At 43.4% G+C, this 18,533-nt stretch overlaps 1 protein-coding gene across 2 annotated transcripts in view; it reads left to right on the forward strand.

Annotated features, from left to right (window-relative positions):
* The first annotated feature begins 2,006 nt into the window (after positions 1-2,006).
* SMARCAD1 (SWI/SNF-related, matrix-associated actin-dependent regulator of chromatin, subfamily a, containing DEAD/H box 1) overlaps positions 2,007-18,533 on the forward strand; it is a 69,971-nt gene continuing 53,444 nt past the window's right edge. For both annotated transcript variants that reach the window (XM_054990411.1, XM_054990412.1), the window contains exons 1-3: positions 2,007-2,289; positions 4,829-5,175; positions 15,976-16,159. In XM_054990411.1, the coding sequence (XP_054846386.1) occupies positions 4,917-5,175; positions 15,976-16,159 (443 nt within the window). In that variant the 5' untranslated portion in view covers positions 2,007-2,289; positions 4,829-4,916. The remainder of the gene's footprint in view (positions 2,290-4,828; positions 5,176-15,975; positions 16,160-18,533) is intronic.

Below are 18,533 nucleotides of genomic sequence, written 5' to 3' on the forward strand. Positions count from 1 at the left end.
CTCCACGAAGCCAGCTGGGTGACCTTGGGCGAGTCACAGTTCTCTGGAGCTCTCTCAGTCCCACCCACCTCACAGGGTGATTGTTGTGGGGTAATAATAACACTTTGTAAACCGCTCTGAGTGGGAATTAAGTTGTCCTGAAGGGCAGTATATAAATCGAATGTTGTTGTTGTTGTTGTTGTTGTTGTTATTATTATTATTAAATCTCAAACCTTCTGCATTCAAATCACGGGCTATACCACTAAACTCTGGATAATACAACAGGAAGCATGCATCCTCCTGTGCCTTCATAAAAGTCCTAAATATTCTAAAATGGGAACACTCTGTGCTGGAACTCACAAGTAGCTGCCTTATACTGAATCAGACCATTGGTCCAATAAGATCAGTATGGTATACTCTGTCAACCTAAGTTGTCAACCTCTGGGTGAGGCCTGGAGATCTCTGGGAATTACAACACATCTCAAGACTACAGAGATCAGTTCCCCTGGAGAAAAGGACTGGTTTGTAGAGTGGACCCTTTATAGGTCCCCATAGTCTTCCAGCGGGACAGAGCCCTGGTACTAACCCCAGGGATGATCTTTGTGTGCACACAAAGCGCACATACGCTCCCAACCCCTGGCACAATGACACACTTCCAGAAGTGACATCATCGTGCCACCACAGGAGTGCTCACGAGCCTTTAGAACTGAACTGTTTGGGGCCTAAATTGGCCCTCCACAATGTGTGGGAGCACTCCTGTAGCTGGCACGATGACATCACTTCAGGAAGTGATGTTGCCTGCCAGTCGAGAGCAATCACTGAACTGTTTGCCATCTCCCACCAATCACCAGCGATTGGCAGGCAATGGAGCAGACCGCTGGGAGTCTGCCTGCCACTGGTGGGCACTTGGGATCCCTCACCCTATGGCATTATACTTTGCCAGCAGCTCTCCCCAAACCCTGCCCTCTTCAGGCTCCACCCCACCAAATCTCCAGAAATTTCTTCAACTAAGAGTTGACAACCCAACTTCTACTCAGACCTAAGTGGGGTTCCATCCTACAGATGAGGCTTGGAGCTCTCCTGGAATTACAACTCATCTCCAGACTAGAGAAATCAATTCCCCTAGAGAATATACCTGGAGGGTGCACTCTGTGTAGCATTAGACTCCACAGTGGCCCTTCCCCAAACCCCACTGTCTCCAGGCTGCACCCCCAAATCTCCAGAGATTTCCCAACCAAGTTGGCAACTCTAGCAAGGGTCCTAGCAAGGGTCACATACCTCTACTGCCTGATTGAACCTGTGACCTTTGGCCTGCCAAGCTGATGCACTCTACTTCTGACCATAGCCCCTCTCGTTGTTACATGTGTGTATTGAAGTTTCCTACTAGTTAATATCAATAACAAGTCACACTTACTCGCTGTCTCCGATACGCCATGGTTGCCAGATCTAGGTCGGGAAATTCCTGGAGATTTGGGATTGGAGCCTGGAGAGGGCAGGATAGGGGATAACGCCAGAGTCCACCCTCCAAAGCAGCCATTTTCTCCAGGGGAACTGAGCTCTGTCGTCTGGAGACTCATTCATTGTATTGTGGGGATTATGTCACTCACTTCGTTTACTGCTTTGAGGGGCGCTAATCTGACCCGAAGAGCGGTATTTATTATCGTTAGTGATGGAATTCTGGGAGATCTCCAGGCCGCACCTGGAGGTTGGCAACCGAATCCGTTACCACTTGAGGCCGGCCCGTTCTCACAGGCTTCAAGCCCGCGCCGTCCACAGCGCTCAGAGTTCGCGCATGCCCCTTGAAGGGCAGCCACCGGCAGGCGCGAAAAGCCTTCCGCGTTCCGCGGGCGATTCGCCTCGCCGCGCGCGCCCCCGCGGGGCTGGGAGTCTACGGGAGCGCGCAGGCTCCTTGTTCCCACATAGCAACAGAAAGCCTTTCTCCCTCTCTTCCCTCAGCCGTACGCCGGGAAGGGATGCTGGGAAATGGTGAGGTCATCACTCCGCGCCTCCTTCCAGCGCCTATCCGCCCGGGGCGGCTCCTTCCTTTCCTTTCTTTCCTTTCTTTCTTTCCTTCCTTCCTCTCTTCAGCGTCCGGTTGCTTCGAGCTCGTCGCCGTCGCCTCTTTCATCTAGGGGGGAGCCGGGGTGGAGCGGGGCTCGCTCGGCTCCCTCATCGCCGCAGTGGTCGCCGTCACTGGCGTCATTGCCGGCCTCCCCTCCCCCTCCGCGGCGCACGCCTCGCTCGGCCGCCGCCACCGCTGGCCGGTGCGGGCGCTCCTGAGGGCTCCGGCTTCGCGGGCGTGGGGGCGGGGTAAGGAGGAAGGAGCAGCCGGGCGAGGGAGGGGGCGAGAGGCTGCCGGGGAGAGGCGCCTGGCTGCGCCGGTGCCCATCCCCCGCTCTCCTTTGTCTGCCGCTTCCCCGCAGGCGGTGGAGAGTGCCCCGGCAGGAGCAGGCGGGGGCGGGCGAGCGGGCGGGGAGAGTCGCCCTGGGACAGCAGAAGCAAGGATTCTGGCGCCACCTAATTTTTTAATATCCATAATTATACATATATACGCATATATGCACATACATACACATGCAGACTATTTTACAGAGATACATATATACACACACATACTTACACGCACGCACGCACACCTACCTCCCCAACAGAATGACTGCAGCAGAGACCCATATATACAGGGCTCAGTTTTTGCCTCAGGTGTCCCTCCAGCGTTCTCAAGTGGGGCTTTGGTCCCCCAATGCTTGAGTTAGAAATAAATATTTTTTGTTGTTTTTAAATATCTTTTTTGTGTAGAAGAATTTGTAGGGAACCAAGTATAAGAAGTGGGTTGTGGGGAGGGGTGGCGAAGGAAAAATTTAACTTAAATGTAATTTAGTTCATTTCTCCCCAGTGGGACCCCAAGTGGCTTACATCATCTTATTCTCCTTTTTATCATCACAATAATCCTGTGAGGTTGGTTAGGCTTAGAGTATCAGTATGTGACTGGCCCAGGGTCAAGATGATGTATAATCAACAGGGAACAGCAGGATTTGAGTCCAGTGGCACCTTAGAGACCAACAAGATTTTCAGGGTGTAAGCTTTTGAGAGTCAGAGCTCTCTTCTTCAGACTTGAAGAAGGAACAAGAGCATAATGTATAATCAACAGGAACATGTTAGGCAGACAGACAGCTCAGTAGCTACCTGGAGAGAGTTGGGGTAGGGTCTGTAAGTGGGGGTGAGGTGATGGTGATGCAAAAGCTTGTGGGAGGAGGAGAAGAGAACCATGGTGTGGTTCTATTACACTTAATTGTGTTTTTATTTGTGTGATTTGTCTTGAGCCTCCTTGAGGAAGCTGGATTGTAAATGATGCAAATAAATACAGTTCGAAAGAATGCAGTGGACGTAGTGATGATGGGAGTATTTTGAGAGTTAGCCATCAGGGCTTGTTGATCGTTATGGCAGGTTCAGTTATGGAAGAAAAAAAACTTGATGCAGGAAAGGATTTGTTTGTTTGTTTGTTTTACTGCTAAGGGACTTGTGTTGTCTTGTGGTTTCTCCTTTGTCTTTTGTATGTTTTCTGCTGTGATGGGCTAAAAGCTACTGGTGTTCTGGCTGTGAACATAATGCCATGGAAATAATGGCATTATGGTTCAGATACTTGTCTCATTTTTCATTGATTTTATTTGTAACTTGTACCTTTCTAATGGTTTGTGACACATCATAATACTAAAGCTCAGTCTGATAGAGCATGGAAAAACATCTGCAAACACCTAAATACATTAAAACCACAGTTTCTAAAATTCAGCAGATGCTCAAATTAAAAGGATCTCTCTGCTTTTTCCTTTTGAAAGTGTTCAGGCTCTAGTGGACTCCTGTAGTCGTAGAGCAGTTACCTAGAATAAGTTTTTACATTGCCTTACAATACACAATTAACAAACAGTATCGTATAGTATAGTTAAGATGATCGTGTTAAATGTTTTGATATAATGTGCTGGAGAAAATGTTTGCTAAGATGTTTACAGTCAAAGATATTTTAAGCTAACAACTTCCAGTTATGCACTAATCAGTGTTAAATGCTGTTATTGACCCTTCTCCCCCTATTATACAGGACCCCACTGCATTCTATAATAGCTGATGCTCCCAAATAAGTTGTCTAAATAGCTTTCTGTAGGATACAATGCATCATTTTGATTACATTAGTATAAGTAGTAGTTGCTAGATCTGACTCTAAACAAAAAAGTTACGGCTTACCACCTCTAGGTTTAGCAATCAGAACTAGTGCAAACTTGTGCAAACTTGAGTGAGATGGCAAGTCTGAGAAAGTATAATGGGATCCCTATTTCCTTTGGGTCACTAGACCCACCAACAGTGACCTACTTAGTTTTGTTTTGACATACCTTCAGTTGGCTTTCCTTCCTCTTGTATAGCAGATGCTGACCTAGCAAAATTTGGGTAGTGAAAAACAAAGACATTTGTCATCAGCCTACTGATTGTGCATGGATATTGCTGAATAGTCTTGCCCAGTTACTTTATATATGTGTCATATATAGAAGCATGATAAGGGAAAATTTTGATAATTCTCAAGGAAGAACTTTGGTCTATGATTAGTAGCCATCAACATTACCTGGGAAAATTCAAGGAGGAACTCTTTATATTGTTCTTCATCTCATAGTTCTTGCTAATATCAAGGTAGAGAAAACAATAATTGTCAAGTGAAGCTGCAAATATAAAAAGTATTTTAGTTGATACAAAAAGAACTGAGCTGGTGTTTTACAGAATAGTACTCAGTTAGAGCATCCTGAGCTAAGAGATGCACTTTGTGGCTCTGACAAATGAATTCTCCTTCTGTCCCCCTTCTCTTCTGTAGAAAGATCTTCTTGACTTGTTTGGTGCTGTAACCATCCACAGGGATTATAAAGCTGAACTCCATAAACTGGTAGACGTGAAAGGCCGAGATGAGTTTGTTTAATCTTGACCGTTTTCGTTTTGAAAAGAAGACAAGAACTGAGGAACAAAACGACTCTTCTCCCAGCCTTCCCACAAGTGAGGAGGAGATAGATGCTACTGCTCCTTCTTTAGATACTGCTGCTGAGGATACTATAGCACTTCCTTCTGCTTCAGAAGACAATGTTACCATTGGTAGAGAAGATGATGATGCTACTGATCATAGTAGCAGGCCAGCCACTCCAGCATCTGATGTGACAGAGAAAACTGGTGAGCTCTGTTTTCTGCCTTTTTTGTAAATTAGTAGAAAGCCTGCAAGCATCCAGTTTTGACTTTTGGTCCACAGTGACCATTAACCTCTAACCAACGGCTGCTTTTATTTAGGTCACTGGCTTTTTAAAAACAAAAAATCTTTAATTATGATGCTTAAGATGTTTCAGTTTGCTTATATAGTTTCAGTTTAGGAGCCTGTTCTAAAAATGATAAACCTCTTAGAAGGTTCATCTTTTGGGGAAGTAAACTCATTTAAGAGCCAAGCTACAAGAGACGGATTACATCAGGAGGAGCACGTGAAGGGAGTCGCAATGTTAGCCGGAAAGCTGAGTTTTAAAAGAGATCGAAAGGCTTTGTCAATTTCCCTTCTTTACAGAGCCAGGAAGAAGGCTGCTCTGAGGGTTTGTTAATTTCCTCTTTGCTTCCCTAAGGTTTGGTCAGTTTTACCTCCACATTGCTACTCCCTTCAAGTGCTCCTTCTCATGTAATTCATCTGTTGTAGCTTAGTTCTCAGAAACGCTTTAAAATTCTGGGTTTCCTACTGGAAAAAATGGCACAGAATGCTGCTAGTAGATTGACTGGTTTATGCTGGTATGATCATATGCGGGAATGATCATATTCTGTCTATGTTTCAACTGCTTTATTGGTTACCTGTTTGTTTTCTGGCACAATTCAAGTTGTTGATTGTTGCCTTGAAAGCTCTTCACAGCTTTCCATTTAGTGGACCACCTTTCCACATATGGTCTCATGTGCCAGCTAAGGTCATCAGGTGACTCTCTTTTGGGAAGTCTGCTCCTCTATAAACCATGGGTGCTTGTCTTCAGAGGTTATACCCTCACTTTGGAACAGGTGGCTAAATATGATATAGAAAGCACTGTCCAAAGCAGAATTATTTTGACTCACCTTCAGAAGTAACTAATGAATATCTCTGATTGGCAGCTGGTGGTATTATCTGTTACAGAAGTTGCAGTTAACTTGATCTAAATTATTTTATGTATTATAACTATATTTTCACTGGGCGTTGTTTATCTTTTAAACTGCCTTGGGCATGGTGGAAAGGTAGGATTTAAATAATTTTAAACAAAAATAAATGGACAGATAAGCACAATAAAATAGTGGAAAGGAGATGAACTCCATTCTCAGTTTCATTATCTATATTTGATTTGACAGTGTTTTCCGTAATATTGGTTGGGGTATGTAAAAATTTTCAGTGTACAGTGCTGTTTGTTTCACTGTGTATTTTATTCTGTTTGAACAGCTTTGAAGGAATTTTGGAAACAGGAGGCTAACAGTATAATCGTAAACAGAGTTACTCCAGTCTAAACCCTTTGATTTCAATGGACTTAGACTGGAGTAACTCTGTTTAGGATTGCGTTGTAAGATTGAACAGTTAAGAGATTTCCCCAGCAGTGTTACTACCATCATAAACTTTATTGTATTAGCTCATCGCCTTAGCAAACAATACCAGGAAAAATCTGCAATACAATCTCAATACCAATTCAAACCCTTAAAATGTCCATTTTAAATTCAGACACATAATTACTTACTGTTCATATATTAACACATCAAACCCAGCATAGCACTTACTGTGCTATCAATAGATGGCTTTAGCAGAGTCTTTATCACCCAAATGATACACTTTGCTATTTGTGATGTTACCCATTTATTTTTATCAGCAAACAATATTATAAGTCTGTTCTGGACCGATATCCCTGGTTATCATGATAAAATATTCCCAGGGTATCTACTACAAATCATGGGCACGGGAAAACCACATGAGCTAAGTCAATAGATTTCTGGTCATAGGAACAGATGCTTTTGTTATATAAGGTCCCAATATATTAATGCATCTGATGAAGAGAACTGTGATTCTCGAAAGCTTATGCTACAGTAAAGTTGGTTAGTCTTAAAGGTGCTACTGGACTCTTTTCTATTATATTAATAACCTCTTAACCTAGCAGTGAACTTCCTACTCACCTATCCCTGAACTTCAGCAGAGTAGTACTGTAATACAGTTGCCCCAACTACAGGAAGCCAGTCATCTGGTAGTGTACTACTTGAGTTCAGAGCTAGATGAAGTATTTTTAACGTCTTATTATTTTTAACGTTAATTTTTTAACGTCTTATTGTCCATGCAGTATGGAAGAATGAAAATGTACATAATACCTCTGATAAGTGAGTACATTGGATTTAGAATCTCAGGAGTGCAATTAATTGTGAATAAGGTGGCATTAGGTCTCAGCTTACTTATGCTGACCTACAGGGTTTTTAAGACAAAAGATACAACAGAGGTGGTTGGTCAGTGCCTGACTGCATAGTGACCATAGATTTCCTCGGTGGTCTCCCATCCAAGTGCTAACCAGGGCTGACCCTATTTAGCTTCCAAGATTTGATTAGATCAGCTAGTCTAGGCTATCCAGCTGATGTTATCAAGAACAGGCTATCCAGGTCAATTAATTAGAACTGAAAAAAGTATTTTCCCTGCAGTCCTAAATCTCATCCCCCCGCCCCGGCTGCCCCCAAGCCCTGAAAAGCTTATTGCACTGGCAGCGGTTGGTGTCAGGATTAGTTCTCCAGATGAATGGCTAATCCTAATTTCTTCCTCCAAAATACTAACAGCTGTTACAAGTAAATCAGCGTGTCCTTATGTTTCTGTTTTCTTTTAACTGATGATTCACTATCCTCAAAATTATGTTGCTTATAGAGCATGCTTAGTGTTCATTATGATGGTTTGTGATTTTTGTCTTCAAACATAAAAATTAACCTTTTTCTGTATATCTTGGGAGAATCTCAAGTATGCAGAACCTTTCATGTTTTCTGAAGTATTTTTTGTTGCCTTGCTTATAGATACGTAACCATGAACTTTATTATGGTTACTTGAGCATTCAAACAGCAAACCGACATAGTTTATGGAACAGTTTTGAGTTACACAGTGTTTTGCAAGCACTTTTTTGGATTTTGTCTACTCATAAATACAGTTCTTGCCTGTAAGAAAATGTGTGTATGGTACTCATGCAACACTTTGGTTTTAGGTTTCTGGTCATACAGCTCAAGGCAGTGTTGCTAACAATGTGATTGATTCCCCACTGCAGTCTCTTCTTTGGTTTAATGCAACACAGACTCATTTCTAATAGCTTCTGGAGAGCATTGTTTGAATCCTCATTCAGTGTTTCTGGAGTTAGGTCCAGTGAACTGTTCATTCACTTTGTTCTCAAAGCTCATTTCACTGAAGCTGCTAAGGAAGCCTGAGCTAAGAACTTGTAGGAAAATGCAGATGAGTTGACTTACTAAGTTATCTGCAAACTACAAGGTTTATATCTATACTTTGGTTGCATCAAGATTTGTTGAAGCAATGTTTACAGAAAAACAAGCCAGACAACTTCTTAGTATTTCTCTATAAGCACAGTAACATACTAGTTATCAAATTGCTATTACTTCCTCACGTTTGATTGTTCCCATGTATAATTCCAAGAACCTCTGTATAGGCCAGTGGTGATGAATTACCTCTTCCTGTCTTTCTCCTTTTCTGACCTCACAGAGTCCTCCAGAGTAAAAACAATGTAGATAGTATAGTAGTACAGATGCCATATAGTACTGACATAACATAAAATCTAATTAAAACATCTCATCTCTCTTCAAAATGTGGGGAATACCAGCCATAGGGGACTCTGTTAACATGAGACATCAAGCAGTTTCCTGTTATCTAGGTGTGCAGATTTCCTTTTTATAACAAAAGCATAGGCTGGTGAATTAATTAAAAACTATATAGTAGGCTTTTCTGAAAGGCAACTTAGAAGCAACTGTAAAGCAGTCTCCATAGTAACTCCATAATAAAAAAGATGTTTTGTTTTTATCCTGGAATCTAATATGTTTTAATAGTGGTTTAAAGAGCCTGGTCTGTCTACTGTACTATGTACCAGAGAAGAGGGCTGCAACAAGGATGGAGCAAAGAACAAAAATCAATGGTACAGTGGAGAAAGGAGTTGTTTTATTCAAAAATGCTGCCCCTGTGTGCTTCTCTGATGCTTCTTCGGGGAGATCTTGGGCAGTTCTCTCAGTGATTGTTGGATTAAGGACTGTGTGAGCTTGTCTGCTCCTTGGTTACAGCTTATTTCCTAGAACCAGTCACTTTAGCAAGACTGCTCCAGCCTTTTCGGAGCTCAATTTCAATGTTACATGGGCATAAAATGGAGTTTTGCCAATCAATGCTGTTATGGTGTGCAGCCTGTACGTGCAAATGAGCCTGCCTCTTAAACCAGATTGTGTTGCACAAAGTAGGCAATCTCCTCTCCACCGTCCTTTGCTGCACATCCTAGAAGGAGCTGCTAACTTAGCCCTTAGCACTGAACCAGAGGAGAGCATGTCCAAATCTCACTCTTACCTTGGCACAAGATAGGATAACCTTGGCTGTATCAATCTCACCTGAGCCTCATGCCAGGGAAAGAGCAAGAATAAAGAGCAAAGTGAAGAGAGTACAGACTTTCCACTTCAGGAACATGCTCTGAATCACATAGCAGCACTGGCTTGGAACCTTTCAGAAGACTCATGGCCTGACCCTTTACATCCATCTCTGTTTTTGTGCTTTCTCCTCAGCATGAGGTACAGAGGGCTTCTGCAGCTTCTGGCCATATCTGAATGAGCAGGCGCTTTGCCTGTTCTTCCCTTGCAGAGCATTTAGGTAGCCACTAGTGCTGTGAGCTTCATACATCTTCTAAGCCCCTCACATTTGTAAGGTGTGCTTCTTAGTCTGTCTTATGGACTTGTACCCAAAACTGTGTCCCATTGAACCAAGTGAAACTGAAGTGTGCATAGGAGAACACTGTTAGTGCCTTTACAGTCCCCTGTCTTTGAAGGAAGGGCTTTGAATTTGGTGGCTTCTCAAGCTCTGTCTTCTTGTTTTGGGTGAAGACGGCGGGAAGGAAAAAGCAGGAGCAGCTCTTTAGAAATGGGCTAATTTTATTATTAATATGGGTTCAAGACAAAATTAACACGTTTATTTTTAGAACACAACTAGTAGATGATTATCATATCAAGGTTATTGGAATATATGGGTTCTCTGTGTAGGTCGATGTATGTAGCTGAGTAAGATGGTAGAATGGTGTTTATCACTGTTGAATGTCACGCTATAATATAGAACCCTTCCCAGCATGGAGAAAGGTTCTAACCACCCAGTCTCCTTCAACACTGGAGTTTAGCCTGGAAGGAACTTTTAGCACAGGGAAGCCTAATAGAGTTTTTGTTGTTGTTGTTGTTGTCTTCCCAGGTGTGAACCATTGTTTTCTTTGAATGTTCTCTCTCCTCTCTCTTATTCAAAAACTTGTCATTTCCAACTTGTTAATATCACTGAAGTTTTTATTGTAGAGATGACATGAGTTTATTCTTTCATGCTTTCTGGAGCTGATGGTTGCAATTATCTCAGTTTGCTGCAGTCCCCCCCCCCCCCCCGCCGCCAATCAGCTATGCTATTTTTGTTGTTTTCTTTGTACTTTTCCAGTTTTTCAAATAGTTTATTGATTCCCCTGTCCTTATTGGATCTCATTCGTGTTATTACTTAAAAAAACCTTACACCTATCTGTCTCTTATTTGCCACCTTGTTGGTGTTGCTGTTCTGGTATATCCCTCTTGCTTAGACCTCGGGTCACTTCTTCTCATTCCATTGCCATCCTTTCTTTCTCTGTCCCATTTTTGGGAGTTTCGTTGCTGCTTATGCCATAGAATGTAATGCCAATCTAAAATGTTATGTAGACTGTATGTAATTTCTGTATACCTTGAGTTTGTATAAATTAGCCTGAACAATAGCAGTTCAGTGAATCTGCTTTTGACTTCCTGTAACAATGTATGTGGTAGTATAGTGGTTAAGTGGCTGGGATGCAAATCAACACTCAGTTAGTTTGAATCCCACTACTGCCATGAGCTATGCAGGTGGCCTTGGGTCAGTCACTCCTCTCAGCCCCACCTCCCTAGCTGTATTGTAGGGATAATGACACTGGCTTTGTTTACTACTCTTAAGTGTGGCAGTAATCTGTCCAGAAGGGCAGTATATAAGCATACTGTTTTTGTTATTATATTTTTAAATTCTCATTGTTCTAATATGCAGTTACTCTCCTTGAGAGTCATTCAGCTAGTATCAGCCAGTTTTGTAGTAACATCTTATGAATAGCTGGTTGTCTGCCAGCAAAATTCCCAGGAATCAGAGCACTGACACTGGTAGTAGCAGTTAGAATGTAGCCTCAAAAAGATCAGTTGTGCTCAATTCACTGTGTCTTGTGATGTGTAAGAACTTCTCTGGTCTGGATTCAGCCAGAGAGGTATGCTTTTGGTGGTGTTAAGGTTAGTTAGGAAAAAGAACTGGGGATAGAACTTATGAGCTGAGGACCAGGAGATGTACCATTGGGAAGAAACCAAGACTCGGAGCCCTGAAGGAATCCTTTCCAGCACCAGTGTGGCATAGTGGTTAGAATGGCAGGCTAGGATCTGAATCCGCAGTCTGCCATAGAAGCTTGTTGGGTGACCTTGGGCCAGTCTCGTACCTTCAGCCCAACCTACCTCACAGGGATATTGTGAGGATAAAATAGTGAAGTAAATTAATAAATATAGATCAAAGGGCCACAATATGTAGCCCCCTTTTGTGCTCTCACCAAGGTTTTTCAGGAAGTGGATGTGGCCAAACACGGCTTTTGCTGAGTAGGGCTCATTCTACTTGAACCTCTGCAACTGTAGCAAGAGGTTCTTATTGGCTTGAAGTAAGCTACCCTTTTATGCCTTAGAAGTGATCCTCCTTGTTCAGCCTGGGATGGAGATAGAAAATTTGTATGTATGTATGTAATGTATGTATGTATGTATGTATATGTCATTTTTAGTCCATCTTTCTCACTGAGACTCAAGGCAGATTACACAGTGTGAGATTAGTACAGTCAGTTTAGAAAAGCCCCTTTTCCCACCCCAACCCTGCTACCCCAAGCGGCGCTACTTCAGCCTGGAAGGTGAAGATGGCTAGCATGTACCGGGGTGGGGTGGGAAGCTATTCCTGATCAGACCTGTTGCCTTGAGTTCTGTGTTGCAGCCACCCAAGGAGGAAAGTAATCAAAGTAAAGCTTTACTTCAACCAGTCCCCAAGCTAACCAAAGCCCCTTACTCCGTCCCGAGTAACAATGGTCAGGAGAGAAGGAGGCTGCTGGGGGTGGGGGGAGCCCTCCTCCCCCGAAGCCAGCCAGAGCCAAAGTACTTCATGAGGTTTAAAGGTCATACCCTGGAGATCGAATTGGTTTCTAAGGTGTTCCTAGAGTCAAATCTTGCTCTTCTGCAGCAGACCAACAAGGCTACCCATCGGACACTCTTGACTTCAATTATAATGGAAGGAGAATGGTGGTGGGAGTTAAAAAAGGAGGTCTACTTGCAATCCTCTTTGGATTTACATGCAAATTAACACTATTCTTATTTTAGTCAACTTGGCTAATTAATGGGCATTATGTTGATAAAAACGATGTGCGTCTTTATTCTGGTGCTTTAATATTTTGTTCATGTTTATTTTAAGTGAGATGTTTTGAGTGTTTGGTAATACATGATTTGAAAGTCTAATAATGAAAGAGCTCTGCTGGCCTGGACCAAGGGCATTCTTGTCCCAACATTCTGTTTCCCCAGTGTTCCACCATTTTCTCAACCCTTCCATGTTCATTTTAAAATAATGTAAAAATGTCAAAACACAATCCCAGCAAAATAATGGGATTTGGTCATGATTATTGATGTATATTCAATTGATATTGATAGGATCAGCTAAGTGCTTCAGGATCAGAGGGGTTTTTTTTGTTACTGTTGTCACTAGTGTTCTTTCTTGATCTTCGGTAAGCACAAATATGTTCAGCTTCCACATCTGGATGAAAAATACAGGGGGGAAGTGTGCAGAGTGGATATATCACAAAAATATTACCAAAGAGAGCCAGTGTGTACACATGTGTGCGCATGTGTTGGGAGAATTTATGACTCAGGATCGTTAGGCACCATAGTAAGACCTGCCTCCATTGTTTTCTTTCAAGATCAGAAAAAGCCTTTGCAATATACAGTTTTCATTAGATGCATCTGCTAGTCTTCAAGAAGGAAAGTACTACCCTGATCTGAAGTTGTCATGGATTACAAGCACTCATAGTATTTGTCTGTGAATGAAAAAGGTAACCTTGAAACTTCATTCACATTCTCCCTCCTCCCTCCCCACACTTTTCTCCTTCCTTTCTTACCAGCAGAAAAGATGGCTGGATCCAACCCAGTGCTTAAATTTTCAGAGTAACATATAAGAAAATATTTGTACAAGTCTGTATTGAAGTATGCTGCCTCTGCCTATGAAGGTTCAATGTCATTTAATAACTGTGAAAGCTTCCTGTTTCCAAGGAATATAGCAGTTTTATGCATACTGGTTCTGGTGTATGTTCAGTTAATTTCAGCAGGTCTTAGAAGTAGAGCATGGGTTAAAAGTAGTGTGTGAAGACTCCTGCATAGGGTAAGGCAAGGTACTGCTAATCACTTGGTTCTGAGATTCAGAAAAGAAAATCTCTGAACTGAAATTAAAATTGGCCTTGCAACAGTCACTATTCTTTAGGCCTGGGGTACAAAGCAAAGGATGTGAATACTTTAAATAAATTATTAAATATTAATAAGTGTGAGATGTTGTTTGGATCTGTCTCTTCCAGCAACCATTTTGTTATTGGATTTGCCTCTTCTGGCAGCCATTTTTAGTTGTGCCCACCACTCTCTGTCAGGATTTCAAAGATGCCCACAGGCCCAAAAAGGCTGGGGACCCATGGTATAGCTGAAGATGAGGGACAGGTAAGAAGCTAAGTTGTTTAGTGGGTTTGAAGGTGAGGAGGACGTAGGGAAAGGTGAGCATATGGAGGCTTCCCGGAGAAGGTAAAGGGATAATAGTGTGCAGAAGGGGATACAGAGAAAAGTGAAGTACCCGCACAAGTCCTTGTGCATTCTTCATTGTGCTCAGCCAGCACCATGCAACTGGGCCACTGGGGAGAGGTTGCTGGGTGGATGGTAAGGAGAAAAGGAAGTGGGAAAAGAGGAGAGGCTATGGGGGCAGAGAAGGGAAAGTGGACGTGGTGGGGGAGGAGAAAATGAGTTTCCCCTCCCCAAGTTCTTGTGGGTCCCTAACTTGCACATGAAATAATACCTAACTTGATACCTGGACAGTGGAGAAATCATAAAGATAAATAGCAAATGTTTACATAGCAATAAAATTTAGTTCTGTCCCTACAAGTGGTTTGCCTTCCTAATCATTACCAACCATCTAATTAAAAGCTAAGCCGTTTACATTCCACAGCAAGTACATAGCTACCTTTTTGGAAGCTGGTCTGAAGACTTGCTTCAGCAGAACTGGGAAACAGAATAATTTGTTGCTGGGGTGGGGGGAGCAAACTTGCCGTATACTGTACTCTTTACCTTTCTCTGTCACCGAAGTTACTCCAGTTCCAAGGGCATGGAGACAGTTTTTCCTTTTGCCCTATTTTACTCCAGAAACCATATGGTTTGTGAAGTATGACCTACTTCAGCATTTACTGTATCTTTAGATATCCACCACTGCAGCGCCACAGGCCAGGGCTCGGTGTGGACCTGGTGCTGTTGGTATCTAACATGGGGGGGGCAGTAGGTGTAGGCAAAATCCAGCCACCAGCAGTATGGGCAGTGGAGATAATGGACTTAAGCTGTGCCTATTATTTCCTACACTGCTGGGATCCAGCTGAGCTCTTGGGAATGGAAGTGAATGGAGGGCAAAGGAAGGGGAGAGGAGGAGGAAATACAGCAGTTCTGCCCTCTGTTTCTTTTTACCCATAACTGGGAAGGGGGAGCTCACAGCCTCTTTCCCCAGTTTAGGACTTTGATTCTTAAGACTCGCCTGTGAGAACAAAATACTCGGCTTTTGGGTTGGGACCAACAGTTTGAGAACCTCTGGTCTTTAGTGGCATATTAATCATATCACCTGCTTTTACTTATAATGGAAAGGGAACTATTAACAGCATTTTTTTGATCTGCAGCAATCCAACTTGCAAGTTCTTTCTTGATTTCCATCTCTGTCCTCCAGTAAATCTCTCTTGTTATATGCCCCTTTTACTGTTTGGCAGTATATGACTACAACTCAGGTGGGGAGGGGATATCACACCTCCCAGTGTTCACACTGTATAGAAGTTTTCAGTGTCAGTAAGTTGCCCAGGGTTATAAAAGCTCAGGATTTATTGAACTTTCCATCAAATGCCTCTTAAGCAGTTTCAGATGATTTTAAATTTATTTCCCATAAACTTCTGTCAGGCATCAATCCTGTTTTGCAGCTGCTGTTCCCCTATGTGTGCTGCTGTCTTTCCCATTTAGCTAGGCATGCCTCTAGGGTTAGAATACTTCTAGCTTTGAAAGGAGCCCTCAATTGCTTTGTTTGTGTTTTGGTTGTACATAACAAATGCGAACAATACGCCTGTAATACTGCCTGACATTTAAAGTGGGTAGTAACTGAGTAGAACACAGAAGCCCATTTCCTTTGATAGCAGGACTGCTAGACAGAAACTAGTGTTTTAAAAAGTAAGCTCTTTTCAGGATGCCATGATTTGTACCAGGCATTGGCACAAACTTTTAAAAATGTTGGGTTTTCTTTCGGATTGTGAAGGATTATTCATAGTCCTTTATTTTGAAAGAATCTTTCAGCATGCCCATTTCTGGTAATGTTTCATTTACAGTAATATATATGTACTCAGTGTGTGCATGGATATGTAAATAATATATATATATTTCCCCACCTTCACAATGTTTTCAAAGATGACTCCAGCGTTCCTGAAACCCCTGAAATAAAGAGAACGAGAACACTGTCCCATTTTAAGTATCGGAAAGATGTGATTGAATTGTCATCAGACAGCGAAGAGGAGGAGACGGTGGCCGTGGCATCCCCCAATCACTCCCAAGCAAAGCAATCCCCTGCTCCCAGGAAGGATGTAATTATAATGTGAGTATTCTGCTCCTTATGCTGCATATACTCCCTTGTAAATTTGGCCATCAAGCTGGATTCCAGAGTTGTATCTGATGCTCATAAAGTGCTATCAAATGAATCTCCCCCCCCCCCCCCAAGAAAACAGTCTGTTTTTAATATCAATAAAATATTATAGGTAACTCCACAACAGCCCATGAGTAGAGTACAGGAATTAGGGTCAGGCCTTTTCTCAACCAGATCAACACTGGTGAATGTGAACCAATCCACGTTAAAGTTAATGTGTAAGAAAAAAACCAGTAAATCACTATGAAAAGCTGCAAAATGGTAAATGGCATTTACGTATGCATGTACATCACTTTACACTTCGTTACAAAGAACTTTTTGTCAGGGCTTGTCGCTGCCGCCGCTGGGCGGGGCGCCGGCTGGGCCGGCCCTGATGTCAGAGGGGCGCCAGGGATGCTGCAGGACCCTGCTCTGTGGAAGGAGGGGCGGTATACATCACCCTGACTCCCTCTCAATCCACTCGCCGGCCTGCTCAACCTGGCCTGCTTACCCCCTGCGTCCTCCATCATCTCCTCCCAGAATTCTTCTCCATTCTCCATTCTCCACTCTCACACTGCTCTGCTCTCACTCCACACCATCACTCCTTACTCACACCCACCACCTCAAGGCTCTTCCCAGCCAGCTTTTATAGGGCCTTCTCTCAGCACCCCACCCACCTTGCAGGTCCTGCCTGCCAGGCACACTCCTCCTTGGCCTCCCAGAATTGGCCTGGGCTGTCTCAAGCTGCTGCAGCTGGTATAGCTGGCTGGGCTGCCTGGATCAGCAACAGCTGCATTATGTTGGCTGGTTGCCAGGTCTCTCTGGCTGAGCTGATTACTGAAGGTAGGCCCAGCTGTGGCCCCTTGGCTGGCTGCCCAGCTCTTTCTACAGAATGCTTTCAGCAGCTCCACCTGGAGGAGCTTGGTTATGAGCATCTCCTGAGCCAGGATGCTGTCTTCAAGCTGAAGTGGAGGCTGGGGCGTGACTCTGAGCTGCTGTGGCTGCTTCTCCTCCCGGCCAGGTAAGAGCTCTGTTTGGGCTGCTGCTGGGCCCCTATTCCCCCTGCCTTGGCCCTTTTCCTCTGGCCTGCTTAGCCCCCTCTCCTCCCCCTGGAGGGTGGGACTAGCTGGTCTCTCTTTGCTCCCTCCAGCCCTCTGAGGCTTTGGCCTTTTGCCCCTTCCCCCTGGAGTAGGCAGGTTCTGGCCCTGGTTGCTGGCTGGGGTGGCAGGGTTGCTGTCTCCCTGTTGCCTCCCGCTCTTCCCTCCTGGCAAGTCTGGGGGCTGGGACTCAGACCCCAGACACTTTTAACTTCACATATACCTTGATGAGATCTAAACTAGCAAACTATCCTGGATAGGAATTTAAGAGTCTTGGTGGATAGTTCAGTGCAAATGTTAATTTCATGTGCAATAACAGTGAAAGGCAAATTCCATTTAAGGGAGTATAGGGAAAGGGATTGAAAAATCCAGCATCCTGTATCTTTATATAAATCTATGGCACAACTGTGTTTGCAATACTGTACAGTTCTGGTCACACTCTCTCAAAAAAGTTATTGTAGAGTTGGCAAAGGTACAGAAAGCAAACAAAATGACCAAAGGATTGGAACATTTTTCCTGTGAGAAAACTCTGAGGGGTTTAGGGCTTTAGTCTCCCCCCTCCCCCGACGCCCCCAAATTATAATGGGAGGCACAGGAAAGGTGTTTGCATGGTGTCCAAGAAGTTGATAGAACTTTTCTCCCTTTCCCATAATATTAGGATTTGGGTCACTCATTGAAATTGAAGACTAGTAGATTGAGAACAGTCGAAAGGAAGTAATACTACACATATAATCACATGGAATTTGTTGCTACAAGATGTGGTATTGGCTGCTATCTGAGGAAACTTTAAATGGGAACTAGACGAATTTATGGAGGTTTGGGTTGTCATAAACAAAAATTCTGCATAACAATTCGTAGCAGTGTTCCCCTGACATCTGTTGCCACAGAGCAACAAATAAGGGTAGGTATTCGTTGGGCGGTTGTGGAAAGCACTGGACAAACCTGTGGTCTAATTTGGCAGAATTCTTACGTTCTTCAGTCCTGTATGTTATTCCTTCCTATCGTTACCATCTGTGACCCACTGCCTCTCATGATGTCTTCAATGGCAGGGGACTACTGCTTATGTCTGACTTTCATCCCTAGCCCAGAAAAGGTGCACATTGCATATTGAATGTGTGAAGCTGTTATGTACTGATTGGGACCAATTGTTTACCTTGCTATTGTCTACTCTCGCAATTGTCTCATGCAGAAGTCTTTCCCAAATACTACCTGAAAGTTTTTTTAACCAGAGGTCATAGGTGGACCGTCCA

This window comes from Eublepharis macularius, chromosome 10 (assembly GCF_028583425.1).
Source record: "Eublepharis macularius isolate TG4126 chromosome 10, MPM_Emac_v1.0, whole genome shotgun sequence".
Classification (NCBI taxonomy): Eukaryota; Metazoa; Chordata; class Lepidosauria; order Squamata; family Eublepharidae; genus Eublepharis; species Eublepharis macularius.